General features: G+C 40.9%; 1 protein-coding gene across 2 annotated transcripts in view; it reads left to right on the top strand.

Annotated features, from left to right (window-relative positions):
• Positions 1-3,654: 3,654 nt before the first annotated feature.
• Positions 3,655-15,159, top strand: part of TMEFF2 (transmembrane protein with EGF like and two follistatin like domains 2) — a 1,235,357-nt gene continuing 1,223,852 nt past the window's right edge. The window contains exons 1-2 of one of the 2 annotated variants that reach the window (XM_073633100.1): positions 3,655-4,101; positions 7,532-7,641. In XM_073633100.1, the coding sequence (XP_073489201.1) occupies positions 3,933-4,101; positions 7,532-7,641 (279 nt within the window). In that variant the 5' untranslated portion in view covers positions 3,655-3,932. The remainder of the gene's footprint in view (positions 4,102-7,531; positions 7,642-15,159) is intronic. The other variant, XM_073633101.1, reaches the window with a different exon arrangement.

Below are 15,159 nucleotides of genomic sequence, written 5' to 3'. Positions count from 1 at the left end.
TGTAGTATGTATTACTATGGCCAGGCGGAAGCTACTTGGCGCTTTAGAAAACGCCCCAAGGCGGGCTAAACGCCCGCAAATGCAGCGCCACGTCTGCAATCTCGTGATTGCATAGACGTGGCACTTCCTATAAGTGCACTGTGTCCGGCGTCGCACTGTATCCGGCGTCCGAACACAGTGCACTTAAGGACCTTTTTTTTCATTTTTTTTTTTTAAAGGGCCAGTATTAAAAAAAATTTTTTTTTTTGCTGCCTGGAGGGGGGGGGGGGGGGGGGGGGCGGCGCCCAGGCGCCTCCTATGGACGGGCCGCCACTGATGCCCGGTTTATTAATTGTTCTTCCCCTGCCCTGTGCCCATATACTTCATCACCAGTTCATGGTTTCCTGGCATCAAGGACTACAGTTTGTGCCAGAACCCCCCCCCTGCATTGTTTGTAAGAAGGTAGCCACCTCCTCTTGCTGACTCTTGAAATGTTCTATGGACTATGGGATTTGTAGTGTGCCTATGGCAAGGATGGTGAATAATGTAGCGCTAACAGGTGAACACATATATCGATATATAAGTCAAATGGTGCAAAAATCAATTGTACATAAATGACTCAAATAAAATTGTGAAAAAGTCCAATGGAAGTCTTGAGAAGGGCCGTATGCGTCAACCACCAAATGATGATAAATCAAAGACGGAATAAGCTGGCACTGTCCGGCATAAGAAGCATCAAGGATGGTACAGCTTCAACCAAAAAGGGAAATATATCTACTCTTACCGGAACAGGTGGACTCGAGTGTCAGCGACGAGTCATAAAGGCAAGGATGCGAAAATCGGCCGATTGACGGAACTCCAAGGGACCCAGGGTCTCCAAGTATGACTCCAGGGGTATTGTGGGTAACCACCCAACCGAACCTCAGATGGAAGGAACACCAGTGCTGGACCTTAGGTGTGAATAGACCAGCTGGACCACAAGGGAACTCTCATTCGGATGGTTATGTAAAGAAAAAATGCTTCCATATGGTGTAGGTCAAAAAAAGGTTTATTTTATTTCTAAAAACCGGCATACAACAATGTGCATAAAAACTGTGATCACAGAATAAAATCAGGGCAATGTGGGGAGCAGAAAGCCAAGCCCAATGCGTTTCGTCCCAAAGGACTTCTACTGGGGCTTATGCAGTTATGTAGCGCTAACAGGTGAACAAATATATATCGATATATATTCACCTGTTAGAGCTACATTATTCACCATCCACGTTTTATATGTTTGTCACATTGTTTATGTAGCAGCCTTTTCTCTTTCTTACTTAAAGCTAGCGCAGTAATCTCTATATTTACGGCTGCCTATGGCAGCCATTTTCAACGAAGATGCCTTGGCAAAATGACTAAAAATTGCCCAAAAATCTTATACAAGCCAGCATGTGGATGAACCCTGCCTTTTAGTTACACAAAGCCACAGGTTTTTTTCATTTTGCACCATTATAACCTTCTAGCTGCCAACCTCCTAACGGCCAATGGTATCATCAGTGGCAGCCCGTCCATTAGGGACGCACGGGAGCCGTCCCCCCATCCATTGTCCGGCCCCCTGATCTACATGCAGGGATGCCGGACCATGGATTCCAATGGGGGGAGGGGGGGTTAACCACTTGTCGCCCGCCATACAGCAAAATGATGGCGACAAAGTGGTTTCAATATCCTGACCAGACGTCATATGACATCTTCAGGATATTAAGCCGCTGCGCACCCCTGGGGGCGCACATGGTGGCAATTGTTGTTGCAGTGTGTCAGTCTGACACACCGCAACTCTGATCTACATAAAGAGTCTCTGACGGAGACTCTTTACCACGTGATCAGCCGTGTCCAATCACGGCCGATCACGATGTAAACAGGAAGAGCCAGTGGTCGAGGATGCCCACACTGGACCACCAGGGACGCCACTAGGACCACCAGGGATGTCACCGTCAGGTATGCAACCCTAGACCACCAGTGATGCCAATCAGTGCCCTCAAGGGATGCCAATCAGTGCTCACAATGGATGCCAGTGCCCACAATGGGCATCATTGATTGGCAGGCATTATTGTTTGGCACTAATTGGCATCCATCAGTACCATACGTTACAGTACATCAGTGCCCATCCATGCCCATCCGTGCCGCCCATCAGTGCCACCTATCCATGCTGCCTATCCGTGCCGCCTATCAGTGCCCATCCATATCGCCTATCAGTGCTACCTATCAGTGCCCATCAGTGCCGCCTATCAGTGCCGCATATTAGTGCCCAACATCGGTGGCCATCAATGATGCCTCATCAGTGCAATCTCATTGGTGCCACCTCATCAGTGCCCATCAGTGCCACCTTACCAGTGACCGTAAGTGCAGCCCCATCAGTGCCCATCAGTGAAGGAGAAAACTTACTTATTTACAAAGGTGGTGATCAAATACCACCAAAAGAAAGCTCTATTTGTGGGAACAAAATGATAAAAATTTAGTTTGAGTACAGTTTAGCATGACTGCATAATTGTCATTCAAAGTGCGACAGCGCTGAAAGCTGAAAATTGGTCTGAGCAGGAAGGTGTATAAGTGCCCTGTATTGAAGTGGTTAAGCACATGATTAGAACCAGAGGCTATAATAGGCTTCAAAAAAGGGTGGCCTTGGGACGCAGAGCCCACCCAGTTGTATGACAATAGCTAATTAATATTCGCCAGTAGGACATGCTTCCGCCACCCATAGGACACGCTGCCCGCCTGCTATCTAGATGGGGTAAGTGCCGGGCTACTCCGACCGTCCTCCCACCACTGGATATCATCAGTTGCTATGGAGGATGTCAGTCACCTGCACAGCATTCTTGTATCCTCCTCTCCTGCCCCTCTCTATCAGTTTTGGGGGTCACATTAGCTGAGTGATGGAAAAAGAACTGAGGGAAAAGAGAAACATTGGAATACTAGTCAGTACCATTTTGCAAACGTGTTTTTGCTTTGGAAGAATAAATCCCCTCTAACATTGGCTGTTCTATGTGTGCGCGCATGTTGCTACATCATATTAGACTATTAGAATCGTTTTTTACATTTTAGAATGGGGTGCATCATTTTTAAAGAGTGCCGTGACTGAAGGAAGGTTGAGAAACACTGGCCTAGAGCAGTGTACATGACTGCACCTTACATACACCTTACATGCACTTTACATATATCTTACATACACCTTACATGCACTTTACATATATCTTACATACACCTTACATGCACTTTACATATATCTTACATACACCTTACATGCACTTTACATATATCTTACATGTACTTTACATACACCTTACATGCACTTTACATATATCTTACATACATCTTACATGCACTTTACATATATCTTACATGTACTTTACATACACCTACATGCACCTTACACGCACCTTACATGCTCTGCGGGTTCCAAACAGGAAGTGAGAGAGAAAAGGAGAGGTTTGGGAGCTCACACCAGGAGGCAGAGAATACAGGATGATAGGAAGAATAGATATAAGGGCCAATGAATAGTGGATGTGTATAGATGTTACAGAATAAGGATATCTTTTACACCCTGACATGAGTGAGCCATGGTCTGTTCCTATAGAACTGATAGAGCCGGTAGTGTTATTGATACAATGGATGTCGGGGATTTTGTCAGCACATAGGTTGGCTCCCAGTCTCCAGTGTGTGTTGTCCTCAGTGCGGATCTCTCCGCCCCTCTCCTAGCTCTCCTCTCCTCTCCCCCTCCCGGCAGTGTCGGTACTGCTCTGCCATCTCCCCATCGCTGCGCTCTGTCTCCGGCACCGTCTGGAATTGTCGTCCTGCTGCACCGACTGGGAGAGGACTGGGAGAGGACTGGGAGAGTGTCATTGCCGGCCGGCCGGGGAACCCGTCATGATAAGCCGCTGCTCCTCTCTTCACATCTCCGAGTGCCGCCTGCCTCTATAGACATGGTGGGGGGAGAGCCGCACAGACCGGGCTGCTGCTGGACACTTTGGGATTGCCTTTGCTCCTTGTTCTTATCGTCTCTTCTACTAATAATAGCTCGACCGGGGAAACTTGCAGCTTTTCCCACCTCCCTCAGTGATTGCCAAACCCCGACAGGCTGGAACTGTTCTGGTAAGTGATCCTCTACTGCAGACACTGACACATAGGCAGCAAGGCTTTCCCTCAGTCATCCTACATAGTCCATGTTATCTGCTCCTCCATCCCCACACCAAACCTTCCATCCCCACACCAAACCGTCCACCCCTACACCAAACCTTCTATCCCCACACCAAACCTTCTATCCCCACACCAAACCTTCTATCCCCACACCAAACCTTCTATCCCCACACCAAACCTTCCATCCCCACACCAAACCTTCCATCCTCACACCAAACCTTCCATCCCCACACCAAACCTTCCATCCCCACACCAAACCTTCCACCTTCCATCTCCAAACCAAACCTTCCATCCTCACACCAAACCTTCCATCCCTGCACCAAACCTTCCATCACCAAACCTTCCATCCCTACACTAAACCTTCCATCCCTACACCAAACCTTCCATCCCTACACCAAACCTTCCATCCCTACACCAAACCTTCCATCCCTACACCAAACCTTCCATCCCTACACCAAACCTTCCATCCCTGCACCAAACCTTCCATCACCAAACCTTCCATCCCTACACCAAACCTTCCATCCCTACACCAAACCTTCCATCCGCGCACCAAACCTTCCATCACCAAACCTTCCATCCCCGCACCAAACCTTCCATCCCTACACCAACCTTCCATTCACTTGTGGGATGCCTAAAAACCACTACAATCAATATCACCGACTTGGATATGGATAGTGGATACGTAGACAAAGATTTGTTATATATATATACACACACTATGTTTATATATCTTTTATTTATATATATATATATATAAAAATTTGGAAAAATAAAAAATATATATTTTTTTATATTTATATTATATATATATATATATATATATATATATATATATATATATATATATATAAATATAAAAAAATATATATTTTTTATTTTTCCAAATTTTTATATATATATATATATATATATATATATATATATAAGATTTTTCATATATACATTTTGATATATATTTTTGACATATATATATATATATATATATATATATATATATATATATATATATATATATATATATATATATATATATATATTTTGGAAAATATAAATATATGGGAATAAAAGAAGAATATAGATATATATATTTATATAGATAAATATATCTATGATATGATTTTTTTTATATATATATATTTGATATATTGTAAGTCACCAAGATTTCCACAATAGTGAAAAATATCATATAAAGTTTCATTACCTGTTCAACTTTAAGCTGCCTATGAAAAAATTCCACAACCCACCATGTATAAAAACACAACTCTTTTTTTCCATTGTTTACTAATAATGCTTGGATTATTAGATCTGTTAGTAGTTACTGTATACAATGACTTGGAAATGTTGGAATTCCATGGTGATTAATCATGGCAATAGCAATGTGTAAATTTTTCCCCATCCTTGCACTTATTAGCTATTCCAGAAAGGCAAAAAAGTTCTGTTGACATGGGATTTATTGGCTGAAGTAGATATTGATAATGTATGCACATGACTGGTTTCATCCATTTCAGTGTGTTCTTTTGAACATGGAAAACTTTCATATCGTGCTCAGCGTAATGAATGATTCATAATGTATACATACCGTTAATTGACCAATAGATCAATCTATAGTCATACAGAAGAAAGTCTGCAGACAGTAGAATTGTTAGTTTGTCATGTGTCAGATTTGACTTTGGCTGCACAAACATCAAGGGATGTCAAACTGCAGCATTACATATGAATATATACTATCACACTATGTTTAAACTTGTTATTTTTCTTTTCTTTTTTAAAGGCTGAAAAAAAAATTAAGGTTGTACCTTTTTATACCTGATTTTGTGAATATCTTCATTCTACACTTATATTTGCTTAAACATAAAGCATTACAATAACTAGTGGTTTTGCAGTATGAGCAGTGACAAATTGCTTGCTCTCCTTAACTACAAATGAATGAAAGAATGAATGAAAACTGATGTAACATGATTTGTGGGCCATTGCAATGGCTACAGTCACTGGGGAGTTAATTGCTTATGCAGATGATACCCCATACGCAAAATGAAAAAAAAAAAAAAAAAAAAAAAAGGTCAAATTCAGGACAAAAATCCAAAATGCTGCTTTGTCGCATCAATTTAGCTGTGGTAACCTTATCTAAATTTCAGCATTAGGTCATGACTGGTGTTGTATTGACTGCCAAGTTGTGAAATATGCTAATTAAATAAGGAAGGATGAGCCCTGGAGTTACTGCACCTGTAAATCATCTCTGTGGCTGAAACCTATTTAATAAGATAATTGGGCGATCATGGCTTTTTTTTTTTTTTTTTTAAGCTTTTAGAATCATACCCTTTTATTGTCCTTGTCAATAATAAGCTACTGATGTCTGTATTGAACTAACAGTATCCTTTATGAAGGCAGTGATAGATTTGTTATGGGTTATTAGCTTTGTATGATATTCCTAAAGTATATTCTATAGGAGCGATATGTTATCTCTAGGTTACTGTATACATCACACATGGCTGAACCTTCTGTAGCTCTTTTCTAATATGTTTGATTTGGTTAAAACCTATCCTTCTACCCTGAAAGGGCAAATCAGCTACAGTATAAATATGTTAAGGACTCTGCTATTGTCTGCTGACTCTTCTTTCATTTTTAATACGATGATGTGGTTTCTAACAGAGGAATGTAATGAAAGAATCAATACAGTTAAATCTTAATGGATCTGAAGTCTAATGTATATGGGTATGTTCTGTTTAATATTGTATCTTTCAAGCTGAACTCTGGTATTTCTAAACACCCCTCCCCCCCACCCAGATGTCTTATACTGTCCATAGAAAAAAAAAGAAAAGCCTATGAAGAATGCTGCTTTATTTCACTTCCGTGTGTAAAGAACAGGGTACCCTTATTCCTTGCAGTTTAAGCTTTTAGAGGCGACCAATCTGCAATCAAATTAGGCATTAATAAAATAATTACCATTGCCCGTTACTATTATTGTACTTTAATATAAGGGTCCCAGTATGTCATCGAGTAAAAACATTATAGAAAGACTGATCTCATTTTATGAACCAGAATGTGTTCCTTCTGTCTTGACAATACTGGGGGGAATTTGCTAAAACGGGAGCAGACAGAATCTGGAGCAGATGTGCAGGGTAACCAATCAGCTTTAAGCTTTGAAAACGAAAGCTATAAGCTGGTTGGATGCCATGCACAGCTGCTCCAGATTCCAGTTGCTCCAGTCTCAGTATATTCCCCTGCTGTGTGTCTAATTCAAATAATAATCCAGCCCTTATAAACTTAGAAGTAAGAAAGAGTATCAGCTAATAAAAGTAAATCACCCATTCTATGATGTAGTTTTTATTTTTCTTGATTTCAGTTCATATTTTTTTTTTTTACTTTTCTTCTCTTTACATTTCAGGTTTTGATGACAGAGAAAATGATCTTTTTCTATGTGACACCAATACCTGTAAATTTGACGGAGAGTGTTTAAGAATCGGAGACAGTGTGACATGTGATTGTCAGTTCAAGGTAAGGCTATTGGTATCTCATTTTTCCAAATAGGAGCCATAAAAAAGATATAATTTTTATAGGCTTTTGCTTAGCGGTTTGTATTTCTACAGGCAAAACTAGCACTATGGTAAAAAAAATGGTAAACTAGTGGTGTCAGAATGCATGGTTATCCCAGAGAACCTAGCAATTTAACATTTCCAATGTCACAGATAAGGTGGACCCTTTGTGCCACTAGCTCGTGGCAGGAGGTTGTTGGCAAAATGCAAGTTTTACTGTCTTGTCCTTATCAGTGGGGATGCAGTTGACTTTAGAGCTGCTTGTGTTGGCTTTAGGGCTATCTGTGGGACTCTTTCTGGCTGGGAACAGCTGACAACTCAGAGCGGTACCAAATCATGAAGCAGAGTCGTGGTCCGGTTCAACCCAGAGGTCAGGGTAGGTGGCAGACCAGCAGAAGGTCGAAGCAAGCATACAGACAGAAGCCACAGTCTAAGCTTGACTATTACCAAAGGCAGTTGAGTAAAATAGGCCATCATACGATACAAGGTTCTCAAACTAAGATCAGGAGCAGATTCCAGAAACCAAAAGTACCAAGTAGCAGAACATGAATAATATCAGAAATTGCTTCCCAAATGCTCAGTAGCAGAACCTTTTGAAGCAAAGAGACATATTTAGGCCCTCGTTTATGAATTAGGTTATGAGGGCAGATTGGTTACTAACAAACCAGCATCAGTTGAATAGTGTTTTCAGAAATGTGTCATTCCACTGTGTTGTTATGGTGGTTTTGCTGTTTAGGTAAGGGTGAGGGTGGTATTCATGTGTATGCTGTAGGAGGTATGTAGCCACTTATGGATCCCTATATTGTTTAAAGTTATGGAATGTTCACAGTTCACATAAACTACAACAATGTATTCACTGGACCTTCAAACATTATGTAAGATCTTTGCTTCAATGTACAGTTGTTAAGGTTCAAGGCCAGTGGTGTGTGTTTGCTTTATAGTTGATATCCCAGCTAGTGCATGAGCAATAATATGGTGGTGACGTACTGTGATAACTAAACAAGCACCTTTGGTGTTTTTGAATAATACCCTTCCTATATATGGAGTCCTGAATGCCAGTGGTATCATTTATTATGGTATGCTGCAGAGGTGAAATTTTGCCTTTATGTAATACAGGCACACGCCCAATAATTCCTGAGCAAACCTTTCATACAACTTGAGGAAGCAGAGGTGAGGGAGGGAGTTATGTGTGCTACAGGAGCTATATAGCCACTTTAACATCTGTAAATTGTAATCAGGCTTGGGATACATACATTTTCTTTTTTCATTGCTGTATTGTTTAGAGCCAAGGGCTCTAATCACCTCTGTATGGTCACAGTTCTGTGCTCTTTCTGTGCATTGCTTTTAATTATTTGTTAACGGTGCCACGTGACCTGTCCTCTGGAACACAGGCCACTCAAGAAATAGATCAGGATGTATTAATAGGGCAGTCTGTATCCATTGTCACATTAATAAAGACAGATTGTTAGTAATTATGTTTATTCAATGAGCTTTCTGTTGAATGCTTTCTGGTATACATACAATTAGAACAAAAGAAGTCGCTGCTGCTTGCGGTGTTTGCATGGAACAACTTATAATTTTTTGCCTCATATTTTATATTATTTTCTTTCATTCCCTCTTAAAAATTAAGCCTTTTATTTCCTTCATATTTTATACTAGCTCTCTCTCACTCTGATCTTAAAAGCATGTTTTTCTTTGGCCAACGACTCTGCATAGCTAATTAGAAGGGGAGTGGTAAAGGACTTTGCGTGCTATAAATAAAGCGATCTGACCATTTCAAGTAGCTTTCCGTTTTAAGTGGCTTCTGGTGTAAATAGAGTTATAGCTTCCAAGATTGAAAAAATACACGAGTATTGCTGGTTCCACTAGCAGTCAGGATCTCGGTAGTCATGGAAATTGTAATGCATGACACATAGACATGTTTTGAGGGATTCTAAAAACAGAAGGATGGACAAAACCTTTTTTTGACAGGGGTCAGCTTGTAGTGGACCAGATAGACAGATTGGTGGGGTGGAATGAGCAATATTAAGCTAGCTCCATTCATCTTTGAAGGTATAAAGACAGTTCACAAAACCAGGCTGTAATTTGAAGAGAAGGACATCCAAGGATGTTCTTACCTTATCTTAAAAGGCCTTTACAATGTAAAACACATGAAAGAGAGCTTAAAGCGGAGTTCCACTCAAAAGTGGAACTTCCGCCTATCCGTCTCACCCCCCTCCGGTGCCACATTTGGCACCTTTTTTTGACAGGTACCGTTCCCCACTTCCAGGAGATAGGGCAGCCTTCTCCTCCTCTTTCCTCCGCCGCTGGACCAATCAGAAAGCTCAGTGTGCTTCGCACATGCACAGTAGAGAACCAGCTGTGAAGCCGAAAGGCTTTACTCACTGCTGGGTTTTCTTACCAGGAATAGGGGCGGATGCACCCAACAGCAGATCAGAAGATCGTCTGGGATCCCTGGACAGGTAAGTGTCCATATATTAAAAGTCAGCAGCTGCAGGATTTGTAGCTGCTGACTTTAAATTTTTCGTGATGGGACTGTACCTCTTCTTTAAGCTTCAAGAGATTCTGTACCCATACTTTTGCTATTAGTAACAATCTTTGCATGGACTGTATGCCAAATAAGCCTATTTCCTTAATTAAAGCTCCCTATAATGATTGATTATATGCTATTGCACAGGACTGAGACTGCAGCTGAGCGCTGCCATCTTGGATGTAATATCAACAGCCCAAGGCAGACAGCTGTCACTCAAATGATACTTTGTAGTGTTTCTTGATATAATTTATTTACATTTGGGACTCACTGAACAGCCCCTGATGATTAGATGACAGGACTGAGGGGCTGATTGTAGGGGCTTCCATGCAATAGAGTACCGTATAATGCCAGCAGTGATTCCTCTTCCATTCCTCACATATTACAAACCACATATTGGTTACATTTTTGTGCGCTAACAACTTTGCTCCAACTGGCAATTCAGTTTGCATAGATAATAAATGACTAATCTTGCCTGAAATCCTAATGTTTGCTAAGTGGTAGCTGTGCAGGGTCCTGCTGTTTAAGTACACTGCAGCAGGGGAAGGTGGCAGGAGCAGGGGCTGGCCCAGTCAGAAATTAAAACTTTCAGGGAGTGGTCAGATTATTTGTTTCATGGGTCAAATTGGGCTGATGACTTACTAGTGTCAAAAGTATTGGGACATCAGCAGCGTCGCGCCCAATTGGCATTCTCAAAGAATGCTTTGAAAAAGTCAAGTGGGCAGTGACATAATCACGCTGGGCGGGGCTTGGACACCATGTTAGAGAACAGTGTTTTGCCTGTGTTTATACCATGCCTGATTTTATGGATTACATGTAAGTGCAATAGTAGGGTGATAAGTGATAGGGGGCGCTAGAGAACTAGAATCCTCAAGTTGATATTAAAAAAGTGTATCAAAATATATATATACAGTCATGGCCGAAATTGTTGGTGCCCCAGAATTTTTTCCAGAAAAATTGCTATACACGTTTATTCCCTTTGTGTTTATTGGAACAAAACAAAAAAAGGGAGGAAAAAAAGCAAATTGGACATAATGTCACACAAAATTCCAAAAATGGGTTGGTCAAAATTCTTGGCACCCTTTCAAAATTGTGGATAAATAAGATTGATTCAAGCATGTGATACTCCTTTAAACTCACCTGGGGCAAGTAACAGGTGTGGGCAATATAAAAAATCACACCTGAAAGCAGATAAAAAGGAGAGAAGTTCACTTAGTCTTTGCATTGTGTGTCTGTGTGTGCCACACTAAGCATGGACAACAGAAAGAGGAGAAGAGAATTGTCTGAGGACTTGAGAACCAAAATTGTGGAAAAATATCAACAATCTCAAGGTTACAAAGTCCATCTCCAGAGATCTAGATTTGCCTTTGTCCACAGTGCTCAACATTATCAAGAAGTTTGCAACCCATGGCACTGTAGCTTATCTCTCTGGGCGTGAACGGAAGAGAAAAATTGATGAAAGGTTGCAATGCAGGATAGATCGGATGGTGGATAAGCAGCCCCAAATAAGTTCCAAAGAAATTCAAACTGTCCTGCAGGCTCAGGGAGCATCAGTGTCAGCGCAAACTATCCGTCGACATTTAAATGAAATGAAATGCTATGGCAGGAGACCCAGGAGGACCCCACTGCTGACACAGAGACATAAAAAAAGCAAGACTACAGTTTGCCAAAATGTACTTGAGTAAGCCAAAATCCTTCTGGGAAAACGTCTTGTGGACAGATGAGACCAAGAGCTTTTTGGTAAAGGACATCATTCTACAGTTTACCGAAAATGGAATGAGGCCTACAATGAAAAGAACACAGTACCTACAGTGAAATATGGTGGAGGTTCAATGATGTTTTGGGGTTGTTTTGCTGCCTCTGGCACTGGGTGCCTTGAATGTGTGCAAGGCGTCATGAAATCTGAGGATTACCAAAGGATTTTGGGTCGCACTGTAGAGCCCAGTGTCAGAAAGCTGGGTTTGCGTCCGAGATCTTGGGTCTTCCAGCAGGACAATGACCCCAAACATACATCAAAAAACACCCAGAAATGGATGGCAACAAAGCGCTGGAGAGTTCTAAAGTGGCCAGCAATGAGTCCAGATCTAAATCCCATTGAACACCTGTGGAGAGATCTTAAAATTGCTGTTGGGAAAAGGCGCCCTTCCAATAAGAGAGACCTGGAGCAGTTTGCAAAAGAAGAGTGGTCCAAAATTCCGGGTGAGAGGTGTAAGAAGCTTATTGATGGTTATAGGAAGCGACTGGTTTCAGTTATTTTTTCCAAAGGGTGTGCAAACAAATATTAAGTTAAGGGTGCCAAGAATTTTGACCAGCCCACTTTTGCAGTTTTGTGTGACATTATGTCCAATTTGCTTTTTTTCCTCCCTTTTTTTGTTTTGTTCCAATACACACAAAGGGAATAAACATGTGTATAGCAAAACATGTGTTACTGCAATACTTTTCTGTGAAAAATACTCGATTTTCTGGAAAAAATTCTGGGGTGCCAACAATTTCGGCCATGACTGTATGTATGTCAGAAAATTATATAGAACTGCTAATCAAAGCAATAAAAGTGCATCGTGCTAAATAAATATCAATTCATAATAATGGTGATACATTCATAAATCAATTTTTCAAAGTCCATTAGTAATCTTTTGTGCTGTGAATCTTTTCCATAACACTGTCACCAAGGCAAATCTTGTGAATAACACCCGATGGAGATGTGAGTGCCTACTCACCAAATGGACATGACCTCTTTAATTAAAAAAGGTTGCAACAGGCTTTTTTGTATATACAGTCAGGTCCATAAATATTGGTACATCGACACAATTCTAATCTTTTTGGCTCTATACACCATCACAATGGATTTGAAATGAAACGAACAAGATGTGCTTTAACTGCAGACTTTCAGCTTTAATTTGAGGATATTAACATCCAAATCAGGTGAACCGTGTAGGAATTACAACAGTTTGTATATGTGCCTCCCACTTTTTAAGCGACCAAAAGTAATGGGACAATTGGCTGCTCAGCTGTTCCATGGCCTGGTGTGTGTTATTCCCTCATTATCCCATTTACAAGGAGCAGATAAAAGATCCAGAGTTCATTTCAAGTGTGCTATTTGCATTTGGAATCTGTTGCTGTCAACTCTCAATATGAGACCCAAAGAGCTGTCACTATCAGTGAAGCAAGCCATCATTAGGCTGAAAAAAACAAAACAAACCCATCAGAGAGATAGCAAAAACATTAGGTGTGGCCAAATCAACTGTTTGGAACATCCTTAAAAAGAAAGAACGCACCGGTGAGCTCAGCAACACTAAAAGGACCGGAAGAACACAGTAAACAACTGTGGTGGATGACCAAAGAATTCTTTCCCTGGTGAAGAAAATACCCTTCACAACAGTTGGCCAGATCAAAAACACTCTGCAGGAGGTAGGTGTATGTGTGTCAAAGTCAACAATCAAGAGAAGACTTCACCAGAGTGAATACAGAGGGTTCACCACAAGTTGTAAACCATTGGTGTGCCTCAAAAAGAGGAAGGCAAGATTAGAATTTGCCAAACAACACCTAAAAAAGCCTTCACAGTTCTGGAACAACATCCTATGGACAGATGAGACCAAGATCAACTTGTACCAGAGTGATGGGAAGAGAAGAGTATGGAGAAGGAAAGTAACTGCTCATGATCCAAAGCATACCACCTCATCAGTGAAGCATGGTGGTGGTAGTGTCATGGTGTGGGCATGTATGTCTGCCAATGGAACTGGTTCTCTTGTATTTATTGATGATGTGAATGGTTACAAATTCTGAATTGTTTCAGGCAATATTATCTGCTCATATCATGGACAATGACCTGAAGTATACTGCGAAAGCAACCAAAGAGTTTTTTAAGGGATAGAAGTGCAATGGCAAAGTCAATCAACTGACCTGAATCCGATTTGAGCATGCATTTCACTTGCTGAAGACAAAGCTGAAGGGAAAATGCCCCAAGAACAAGCAGGAACTGAAGACAGTTGCAGTAGAGTTGCAGAGCATCACCAGGGATGAAACCCAGCATCTGGTGATGTCTATGCGTTCCAGACTTCAGGCTGTAATTGACTGCAAAGGATTTGCAACCAAGTATTGAAAAGTGAAAGTTTGATGGATGATTGTAAATCTGTCCCATTACTTTTGGTCCCTTTACAAAGTGGGAGGCACATATACAAACTGTTGTAATTCCTACACCGTTCACCTGATTTGGATGTAAATACCCTCAAATTAAAGCTGAAAATCTGCAGTTAAAGCACATCTTGTTTGTTTCATTTCAAATCCATTGTGGTGGTGTATAGAGCCAAAAAGATTAGAATTGTGTTGATGTCCCAATATTTATGAACCTGTGTATCTGTGAGCTGTAACTGGAAACCTTTTACGATTTTCCTTTCCACCGTGGGTATACCATTATGAAATAGACATAAAATGGGACCATAGCGTAATAACGTTTAATAAAAGCAATATTAAAAACAATGTCACACTGGCTGCTTACATTTTATGGTGCCTGGTCCCGGCACTAGGGATAACAGCAGAAAACCATCAGGTGTTGAACCCCACAGCCACAGCTGCCCAGCCTTCTCTCGTCACGCTTCCTGATGACGTTGTAAAACGAAACATACATCGAGGCTTATCCCGGTCACGTCACTTCCGGTTTCCTATACCACGGATATATATATATATAATATATATATTTTATATCAACTTGAGGATTCTAGTTCTCTAGCGCCCCCTATCACCCTAACATTCAAAAGTCAGCAACTGCACTTTTCAGGGGAGCAGCTCTAAAACAAAATTACCTAATTTAGCACTTTTAAATTCTTAGCGCGAGGTTCCTAACACAATTTATGTACAGTAAGTGCAATACTTGGTTTTTATTAATAAATATGATTTAAGAGGTCTGCACTATTGGATGTCTGTGCTTCTTTCCTTGTTTTATTGGATTTCGAG

Source organism: Aquarana catesbeiana, linkage group LG06 (genome assembly GCF_042186555.1).
Source record: "Aquarana catesbeiana isolate 2022-GZ linkage group LG06, ASM4218655v1, whole genome shotgun sequence".
Lineage (NCBI taxonomy): Eukaryota > Metazoa > Chordata > Amphibia > Anura > Ranidae > Aquarana > Aquarana catesbeiana.
This window is presented reverse-complemented; position numbering and strand designations above follow the sequence as displayed.